Source organism: Poecilia reticulata, linkage group LG15, assembly GCF_000633615.1.
Source record: "Poecilia reticulata strain Guanapo linkage group LG15, Guppy_female_1.0+MT, whole genome shotgun sequence".
Classification (NCBI taxonomy): domain Eukaryota; kingdom Metazoa; phylum Chordata; class Actinopteri; order Cyprinodontiformes; family Poeciliidae; genus Poecilia; species Poecilia reticulata.
The window spans coordinates 14,259,979-14,271,128 of NC_024345.1; the positions used below are offsets into that span (position 1 = coordinate 14,259,979).

General features: G+C 39.4%; 1 protein-coding gene across 1 annotated transcript; it reads left to right on the top strand.

The window, feature by feature from the left end:
- The first annotated feature begins 1,774 nt into the window (after positions 1-1,774).
- plek (pleckstrin) lies at positions 1,775-10,578 on the top strand. The gene is made up of 9 exons (XM_008429404.2): positions 1,775-1,979; positions 4,385-4,540; positions 4,770-4,951; positions 7,140-7,231; positions 7,331-7,515; positions 8,126-8,230; positions 8,440-8,523; positions 8,609-8,678; positions 8,837-10,578. The coding sequence occupies exons 1-9, from the start codon at positions 1,938-1,940 to the stop codon at positions 8,974-8,976; spliced, it is 1,056 nt and encodes a 351-aa protein (XP_008427626.1). The 5' UTR covers positions 1,775-1,937; the 3' UTR covers positions 8,977-10,578.
- Positions 10,579-11,150: the final 572 nt, after the last annotated feature.

Genomic DNA, 11,150 nt, shown 5'->3' on the forward strand with positions numbered 1-11,150 from the left:
AAAGTACAAGGTTCCTGCTCATGAATAATAGACACCTTCCTACACCTTCCTTGAATTCTGTTCCTCTCTTCTTTATTGATCCCAAAGGTAAATTAAATGTTGTCAAATTCATATTTGAAAAAATTCTTGGTTTCCTTAAACAGAAAACTTCTTAAAGCTATTTCGATAAATGAACTGAACTAAATGCATTGTTTGATAGCGAGGATCACTGGGAATATGTGTGTGATTGAATTGAAACTACTTGTTTTTAACGGGCCTTCAGACGACATTGTTAATTGGCGCTTAAATAAACTGAATTAAATGGAATAAAACATCCTGTGCTGCATGCCATAATCAACAGGAATAAATGGTCTGAAAAGAAATGGTTGAAAACCATGTGTGTGATGAATGTGTAAACGTTTCTTTTTTTGAATTGACTTAAACTCTTGCTTGTTTACTCTTTTATTCTGTTTTCATATTTTGCCATCCAGTATAATGTACCTCTGATGTAATCAGTTTGATCAGATTTCAATGAACTAACAGTGCCCTCTAGAGGTATCATTACAACATCCAACAAGAAAATTACTTTATAAAATTGTATTAGAAACTGAAACCATGCACTCTGACTCATTTTGGATTTATGTCACTCAAGACATCTCATAGGTAGAAAAACCTGCGGTTAAGTTTGTTGAACAAAATGTTCCTCATGTTCTTTCATGTAAACTGTCACGTCATTTAGTCATCCATCATCTTCTGTGGGGTGGTGGGCCCATACTGAAAGAGGTTATTGACCATGATGACAACAGCTTACATCACAGATGTCATTTCCTAGTATGGTGTAAACGGAAACTTTGTGCAGCAACTGCTTCCACATGATAGACAATCCACCATATATGGTGTTTTTGTTTTTTTTTTCCCCCCAATGGCTTTTTTTCCCCTCGTAAACAAGTTTGCCTGAATTATTCAGCCTTTTTAATACCCTGTCATGCATTCTATTTTTAAGTCTTACATGAAGTGTTTCCACTTCCAGCTCAACTTTGAAATGACAAGGGAACATTGAGTAATTAGAAAAAGAGGAACTTCCAGTTTCCAGAAATACATGGTGTCTGACTAAGGGCAGGTATTAGAATTCATCCACCCTTATACAAATTTAAACAGTCACACCCTTTGACTAGAAAATATGTATTTTTACTTGCTTTTTAAAAATGTCCACATTTTAATTGCTTAAAACATGTGGTGGTAAATAGCATCAAGATCAAGCCGTTAGGTTGTTCTCACGACATAAGACAATTAAACTGTTCTATATAATGTAAAAAATCAAAGAAATAAACCAGACTTTAAGACCTCTGCAGCTTGTTCTTTCTACATGAAATTTTAGAATTGAAAGTAACAAAAATGAAACTAGCTACAAATAGAAAGACAGAACTATAAGGGAAAAAAAATGTAAACCTAATGTTGGTAATAAGGTCTTATGAAGCTATTTTAGATGTGAATGTTTCTACATCAGCGGGACTTTCCTGGAAGATGAACACATTTGTCTCCCACTGCATTTTTTCTCCTTTTAATGGGACCACAATAAAACATACTAAGACATCCAGACTGTTGAGCCCCATTTTTGGATTTAGTTGAACAGAAAAGTTATCAGACGCCCACTAATCTTCAGCTGTGACTAATAATATATTTGACAACAGGAAGCTGGTTGACCAGTCACCCTTATCACACCCAATGCTTGCATTTCCTGCTTCTGGGTTTTAGTGTCTGTGGCTTTCACAGGCACACGCGCATGGTGATAGAGATGGGGCGTGAGAGAGAGAGGAAGAGAGTGATATAGACAGAGAGAGCAATAGAGAGAGAGAGAAAAGGGGGTGGCAGAGGGAGTAGGTTAAATGGATATGAAATGCTTTTGACAGTCACTAAAAAGTGACAAGTTGCAGCAGACAGCAGCAGAGAGCCCAATAATGGAGCCACAAGAGATCAGAGAAGGATACCTTGTTAAAAAGGTAAGAACATCGACATAAAAATACACTTCACCTCCTAATATGTCGTACACTTCGGTCTACCACTAACATAAACTCCTGTTAAGAATTATTTTCAGACTCTTGACAGCTTTTGTAACACTAAAACTTCAAGTTTCATTTTGGTCCCATTATATGTAAATATAAATGTTTAGCCTTGAGGTTCCAACAAAGGGCTGTTGTTTCAGAGAAAGAAAAAAAAACAAAACATGTGAGTTTTATGCTTTATTCATATATCACTAACGTACTAATATGGACTTTCATATTAAGAAATGACAACAGCAATTCTGAAAAACCAAACGACCAATACATTGATGACATGGGTGTGTACACACAAGCACTGGGAAATTATACTGAATGTTGTAGCTTTGCTTAGACCAACATTAGAATAGAGGAACAGATGTCACAAAGTCCCAGCACAACACAGAAATGCACACTTCTGTTCTGCAGTCAAAACAGAAGCTCAAGTTCCTATTAGAGCTGAAAGTAAAACATGAAATACCCCTCTCATGCTTTTAGGTCTATTCTGCACTGTTGCAACTAGAGAGAAGAACTTCATAATCAAACTATGTAATACGTATGAATCGAGTAAAATCCACAATAACACAGCAGAGCTAAGTTTGTCTTCTGGGACTAGTTGTGTGTGTACACGCCATTTTCAATGAGCACTTTTTTTTTTAACACTACCTATGCTCATATGTTTTTTCTTCACTTTGAGCAAGGTGTGAATTTTGCTTTCTACCCAACTAAAATGTCAAACAGAGGTGGAGTTTTCACTTTATGAGCTTTTTGTTTGCCTGGAGTCAGATAAATAGTATTTCCCTGTTTTCATCAGCATGCGTTTCTTTCATTTGTTGCTCTTCATTTTTAAGTCATTTAAAGCTGTGTCAGTTTAATTTCAATTCAACAATCGTTTGAAGACTTTGATCTGAAATGTAAATTATTGACTGATGTCATTTATTGTTTAAATGAAAGTACGTGCATTTGAAAGCCTCTCCCTTCATGAAAAAAAAAACTATTGTGCAAGCAGGTGATTAAAGCATGAGTCTTTATTTAATCATATAAATTAAGGCAGGTTAAAAAACAGCGTCATAAAAGGGTGTTAAATAAAATCCTGGTGCTTGCTGAAACAAATAAAATCCTTAAGCTCTAATTGAAAATGTACAAGCAGTACAGAAAAGTTACATTATTCCATCCATCTTCTATACCTGCTTAATCCATGCAGGGTCTGTGGGGTTAGAACCTAACTCCAGCAGTCAGCAGGCGAGAGGTGGGGTACACAGCTTGCCAGTCCATCCCCAGGCAACAAACAGACAACCATGCATGTACACTGTCGGATTTAAAATGGTCTGTTAACCCAGCGTGCATGACTTGGGAAATGCACATGCGAACCAAATAAACGTGTACCGTGTGAGAGAGACAGGAAGTCTCACATACATGTGAAGATTACGCAAACTACCTCCAGAGACGCCCTTGTCCAAGATGTGAACTCAAGGTCTACTTTGCTGCAAGGCAGCAGTGCAAAGTGTTGTTCAGCAGCACTTTGAATTAGTATCAAAGTGTCAGGAGGAAGACTGATAAGTCTTGCCTGATATATGAACAGTCTGTGCAAAGAGTCTTACATCCTCAACTGACAATCCAATTTAGTACACAAATGTCCTGAACAGGCTAAAGATATTGCAAACTTTATCAAATATTTCCTCTCTCTCTTTTCTCTTCTTTGTTGTCTAGAGTTTTTTAAATTTTTTTTATCAAGAGAATGATTAATACAGTCGATAAATGATAAGAGTGCCGTCTGTCCAGAATGCAAAACTGGCCACGTGTTCCTGTGTACTTGATTTCAGATATCAGGTTTAAATTAACAGAAGTACAACTTTTCATGGAAGTACAGGAATGCTTCCGTGTATCATTGTCACGGCGAAGGATCTACTTTAACATGTGTTAAATACTACTATTGTTTAAGTATTTTCTAAGCAATATGCTTTCGAGAAAAAGAAAAATCTGCCTGAAAAAACATTTTTGTTCTATTAGAGAAGAGAAAGCTGCAAACCTGAAATTATTAGACTAAAATCAAACTGAAAAAAAAAATCATCATAACATTTATAAACGCTATCATTCCAAATCTCTCCCTGCACACTTTATCTGAACCTGTAAATCTATGCACTATATTGAAAAACTAAAGAACTCTGTCAAAAGCAAAAAGTATGATCCACAAACTTTTGTGAGTTGACGGGCAGAATAGGAAGCAAGACGCATGCCAACAAAGTTGTGCTAAAACAGACATTAAAGCGTTTACTTCAAACACAACACACCTCACGAACAGCTCCATCCGTTGTCAGTGCTTTTGCACTTTTTGCTCAAGGCTTCCTGTTGTATTAAACAATCCTCAGGGTACAGTGCTGAACTCCTGGAGTGCAGTGTGGGTGGTGTTGTCAGAAGATGGCTTGGATTACTATAAAAAGAAAACAGATCACTCACCGAAAGGGATGATCCCACTGAAAGGAGCAACACTCATCAGTCCCTGTCAAGATTTTAACAAGAGAACGGTAAGAAAGCGTCAGATAATATCATCAGCAACAATGTAAAACGAGGGCTGCAGGATTACACCTGCGAGAATAATCATTATCATTGTGAAAATGATGTGAGACGTTTAGTAATTTTCTTCTGAACCACTGCTTGCATTAGTTGATTATTTCTCTTTGTGTAGAATAAAATGTTCAATCGAGAGAATCCTGAAACTTGAAAAGTGCAGCTAACGGAACTTGCTTGATTTAGCTGGTCTTCAAGATCACTACAGAGAGGAAACAAGATCACTTCTTTCAAGCCTCACACGTGGAGGAGAGAGAACTTTGGGTGAAGGACATTAGGAGAATCTTATCCTGCCTGAACAATGGGAAAAAGTTTGCTAGAAAGTCCACCAGACGCTCCATTCGCCTGCCAGAGACAGTCAACCTTGCGTAAGTTAAATCAAATCTAGTTTTTTTTCCAGAATAATTCATCAGAATGACAAAATGAGTGGTAGTTATTTTGGGAAAATACGAGATATTTACTGCAGTCGAAGCACTTGATGTCACTACGCTGCTAATTTGATACTGTGCCTTGAATAAGTATTCGTATTGCTTGAACGCTTTAGTTGTTGTAACCACGAGCTTTATTGTATTTATTTTGGATTTCATGTGGTAGGGCAAAAGAAAGTAGAGCATCAATGTGAAGGCTATTTTTTTAAAGATTTCTACAAATAGATATAAGAGTTACATTTGTATTCAGCCTGTCTTAGTTAAAAGAACGGGTCGATTGTAACTCTGAAAGACCTGCAAAGATCAGAACAGCTCAGGAGGGAGAACAATAGTTATTAGTTGTGCCTTTCTAAGAGAGTGGTAAAAAAAAAGACATTTTTGAAAGAAAGTCGCAAAATGAAATGACATCAAACCGAATGAAGGGCAGAACCAAAGACCCGCCCCATTAGTGTCTATAATAGCCTATAAATTCATAAGGTTATAGAAATATAGCCTTATACCTTTAACCCATGTTTAAAAGTGAAGAAGTCTTTTGGAAGAGAGGTGAAAGGTCGTCAAGAAATAAGGAAAGAGGCCTACTTTTGTTTCTGGTTTCACTGCATAATGTAACCTGGGGAGAATATCATTTACAGACTGAAAAAAAACAAAAACAAACAAAAAAAATGAGACTAGGAAATAAATTCACTTTCTAGCAGAAAAATCCACTTCAACGTTCATTATAAGTCACAGTGGAATTGTTTGTACTAAAACAAATATCAAAACACTCTCATCCATCCATCCATCCATCCATTTTCTTCCGCTTATCCGGGGTCGGGTCGCGGGGGCAGCAGCTTCAGAAGGGAGGCCCAGACTTCCCTCTCCCCAGCCACTTCTTCCAGCTCCTCTGGGGGAATCCCAAGGCGTTCCCAGGCCAGCCGAGAGACGTAATCCCTCCAGCGTGTCCTGGGTCTTCCCCGAGGCCTCCTCCCGGTGGGACGTGCCCGGAACACCTCACCAGGGAGGCGTCCAGGAGGCATCCTTACCAGATGCCCGAGCCACCTCAACTGGCTCCTCTCGACGTGGAGGAGCAGCGGCTCTACTCTGAGTCCCTCCCGGATGACCGAGCTTCTCACCCTATCTCTAAGGGAGAGCCCAGCCACCCTGCGGAGGAAACCCATTTCGGCCGCTTGTACCCGTGATCTCGTTCTTTCGGTCATGACCCAAAGCTCATGACCATAGATGAGGGTGGGAACGTAGATCGACCGGTAAATCGAGAGCTTCGCTTTTTGGCTCAGCTCTCTCTTCACCACGACGGACCGGTACAGCGCCCGCTTCACAGTAGACGCTGCCCCAATCCGCCTATCGATCTCCCGTTCCCTTCTTCCCTCATTCGTGAACAAGATCCCCAGATACTTAAACTCCTCCACTTGAGGCAGGACGACCCCCCTGACCCGGAGAAGGCACTCTACCCTTTTCCGGCTCAAGACCATGGCCTCGGATTTGGAGGCACTGAGCCTCATCCCGGCCGCTTCACACTCGGCTGCGAACCGCTCCAGTGAGAGCTGCAGATCACGTTCCGATGAAGCCAACAGGACCACATCATCCGCAAAAAGCAGAGATGCGATCCTAAGGCCACCAAAACGGATCCCCTCAACACCTCGGCTGCGCCTAGAAATTCTGTCCATAAAAGTAATGAACAGAATCGGTGACAAAGGCTTCGAGGCGATTCAAAACACTCTCCACTCAATCAAATATCCTTTGAGCTAGTTTGTGCAAAAGAAGCAAACATTTGTAAAAATATGAATGTAAAAATACTCTTTCCCTTTTCTCTCACTGTACAATTATGCTCTACATTGTGTTGATCTAATACATGAAATATCTAAGTTTGCAGCTGAAACATAAGAAGTTTTAGAAAAGTTCAATGAGGATTAAATCACTTTTCAAGGCACTGTTAGAACAATATAGGCTCTCTTAAAGTATCATGCAAATATAATAATGCTTGTGGCCCGTCTTCCTTAGTTTCACTGCTTAATCATTTGATGCTTAAATGTTTTAGATTCTGAGAATTGAAGATCAAGCTTACTGAGCTGTTAAGTGCTTGTGGGTAGTGACAGAAAATGTAATAATAATCCTGGTTGTGTTTTCCCAGTGAGCTGTATGCGCTGATGAAAGACCAGGACGACGGAGTGAAGGAGTTAAAACTTGAGCAAGATAATCAAATTTTCAACCACTGCTTCAGTGGTATTGAATTCTAAGTTATTTTGACGTTACCATAGGTGGGCAGGAAGGTTTATTTCTGTTCTTTGACCCTTTTTCACCGCTTCCTTATTTTTGGCAAAGGTGCGACGGTAATAGAGTGGCTGATTTCGAAAGGGAAGGCAAGAAATAGGCCAGAGGCACTCATGCTAGCAACGGGGCTTCTGACTGAGGGCTTCCTCCAGCCTGCAGATGACCTGTCAAAGGAGGGGGCAGAAGGCGGAGAGCAAACAACCTTCTTAGAACAGACAAAAGCTCTCTACTACTTTGTGAGTTCAGCTCCTGCAAACGTACTAACAAAAGCATCTTTATTTAAACAATGTATGGATTCTATGATTTGTGTGTGTGTGTGTGTGTGTGTGTGTGTGTGTGTGTGTGTGTGTGTGTGTGTGTGTGTGTGTGTGTGCGTGTGCGTGTGTGTGTGACAGATAAACACAACATACTGTATAGCATGACATTGAAATAGGAAGAAAATGATGCATGGTTTTCAAAATTTATTTGCAGAAAATTATCCAAAAATCGTAGCATGCGCTTGTATTCAGCACCTTTTATTTTGAAAGTCCCCACCCAGTCCAGACAGGACAACTAAGGGACACACTATATATGAAAAAAAAAATTAATTGTGCAAAAGTTCAAAGCAGGGTTGTGTCATAAAATAATATCCAAAGCTTTCACACGTCTTATGGTGTCCAATCCATCTTCCAAAAATGGAAAGAATGTGGAACAACTGCATTTAGCCTGGCAAAGAGAGTGATAGTTTGGTAATAACTTTAAAAAAATGTGAAAAAAATAAATGAATGAAATTAAAGCGGTGTGAATACCTTTGCCAGGGACTGCTCACATCATGGGTTATATTTACGAGCCTCTTTGTCCTTTCAGACAGACAGTGGGTTCTTCTGTGAAGGCTACTCCAGTGACGAAGATGTTCTGCTGAAGGACGAATTCAGGGGAAACATCATAAAACAAGGCTGCTTGCTCAAACAGGTGAACTGTTGGCACAACAAAACCCGACTGCCACTGTTCAATGTTCCCTTGGTGGAAAAACACCTTCCATAAACATCTCACACACATAAAATCAATTCCAGTTACTGAAAGAGGAACTCAGTTTGGCATTCAAATTTCCCAGGGTTAAATTTAGCATTTTGATATGCATTATAAACTTAATTGTCTGATCACTACTTATTTCATCATAGGGACACAGAAGAAAAAACTGGAAGGTACGAAAGTTCATACTTCGAGATGACCCCGCTTATATGCACTATTATGATCCTTCAAAGGTAAATGGCTTGGTTCAATCTATGCTGCGTGGACTCAAATTTTTCACAGCATGAAACTAGATTTTTTTTCCTTCCTTATTGTCAGGGCGATGACCCTTTAGGCTCAATACATCTCCGAGGAGCTGTGGTTACAGCTGTGGAGTACGTGCCTGATGGTGGGTGATGTATTTTAGTGTTAGGATGTAAATATAGCTTTTCAACTGAGACAAAAAAAACAAAAAAACAGAACTCAAGTGTGCTGTCAGTATAGTATATATATGTTTTAGTTATCTATTTTAACTCCTCTTTTGTTTCTATCGTTTCCTGGTTTCAGCCAAGAAGTACGACGTTGACGGCAACCTCTTTGAGATTATCACTTCAGATGAGACTCACTATTTCCTGCAAGCTGCAACATCTGAAGAAAGAAAGGAGTGGATCAAAGCAATACAGACGGTGTCAAAAAGTGGAAAGTAATGAAAGCAGTGAAGCAACAGGGGAATATCTGTCAACCACAGCTGTACCGAAACTGATGTACTATAAAACTTTTATGCTCTTGTCTTTCATTGTGAAGCAAGTAGTGAATTTCACTTTTATACACACGTTATATTTATGCTTCTTTATGCTAAATTAATGACAATTTTTATAGGAGGAAAAAAAGAATCCTGAAGAAGTACTATCTGTTAATACCAGATGAATACTTTTAAAAAGCACTCTTATGTATTTGCATAACTTAGACTTGCAAGTTAAATGGACACATGCTTTTGTTTGTGGAGATGCATATCTCTGTCCTTTATATGAAATATTTAAATAAGCTGGTTTGTGGACCATTGAAGCAACAGGTTTTTGTCTTTTTTTCTAAACCAGTTTCACGCCTACAGAATAATTGCCTCAATTAAAATTTACATGCAGCGGCAGTAAAACGTACTTCCTTGGAACAACAAACTGTTTTAACCTATTTATACCTATTATTAATTCACAGTAGTTTCCCTTCCTCTTTGTTCAGTTTCAAAAAGTGTGAGATAGTTGCTGTTAGCACACAAATGCTTGGCTTCTGGGTGTGAACAAAGTCTGAGTTGCATTCTGTCTTCACTGTTGCACAGCCACTGTGTAGCATAGTGTATGCCTGCTGCATTTGTGTGACAGTTTATCAGCGACAAAAATGACTAGTTTGAGCTGGGGCATGACTAGATGGAAAAAAAAACCCACAGCAGAGATGTCCACATATTTCAACAGAAGGTTTAAGGGCAGCTCAAAGTTGTTTGTTTGCAAAGCAGTAGCTTCAGACAATACTACTTGTTTGACTTAAGGTTTGCTTTAAATGTAAGTATAGAATATGAAAAATAAGCAGTACATATCTGTTGCCTGTCCTGTAAGATTTAAACATATTGAGTGCATTATTGATTGTGTGACCTTTCTAAATTTAGCTATGAAGTCTAAAGCCTATTTTTTATAACAGTAATCCAACATCAGGGGTGTAACTTAGTTTAAAGTACAACTGTTTGCTTTTTTGTGCTTTTCTGTTTGAAGCAAGTGACTAAATGCTTTGAATAAGTGATAAAGTGGCGATATTTATTTAAATTAAATCCACATAGGATTTCTGTAAGAGGTGACCGATTTCTGTTGCTGGCATTAGTTTTAACCACAACATCTTTTGTAAAGAATTCATTGTCGTTCATGGAGGCATGTCAAATGTCTTGAATAACATCGTCACGTCTATGCAGCCAGACTCACTGACACCTAACACCCACTGACTTTCTCAGATAATGGTTTCAGCTTTGTGTTAAAATAGTCTTGATTACAGACTGCTAAAGCACACAGTGCAGGCTGTGTATCACACCGCTGACAGTAAGCAAATAACAATACAGAAGTCTGATATATCATAATTGGAACCCTGGGATTGAGTGGTTTGCAGAGACTTTTGCAACATTTGGCTGTACAAAACAAAACGAAAACAAAAGCAATGCATCTCTGTGAACATCTTGGAGGATGCAATGACGACCACCAACGCTGTTGATTTTATTGCTCATTCAAATTTATTACTTTCTGTGTGAAAATTACTAAAATAAACCAAACTAAGGAAAACTGTGCACATCATTATTTTACACTTTTATTGACTGTTTTTTAACACAATAGAAACAAATGAGTACAATAATGATGCTCACGCGCTTGTATAAGTTTTATATTATTTTGAAAACTTTGAATCCAGTAATGTTTTATTTCAGGCAGTAAATCATTCCACAGTTGTGTTGCTCTTACTGCAAATGCACTACGGTAACTTACAGAGGATTTTTAAATCTAATGCTTACAATGGGTACAATGGCGTCACATCCATCCATTTTCTTCCGCTTATCCGGGGTCGGGTCGCGGGGGCAGTGTTCAGAAGGGAGGCCCAGACTTCCCTCTCCCCAGCCACTTCTTCCAGCTCCTCCGGGGGAACCCCAAGGCGTTCCCAGGCCAGCCGAGAGACATAGTCCCTCCAGCGTGTCCTGGGTCTTCCCCGAGGCCTCCTCCCGGTGGGACATGCCCAGAACACCTCACCAGGGAGGCGTCCAGGAGGCATCCTGACCAGATGCCCGAGCCACCTCAACTGGCTCCTCTCGACGTGGAGGAGTAGCTCTACTCTGAGTCCCTCCCGGATGACCGAGCTT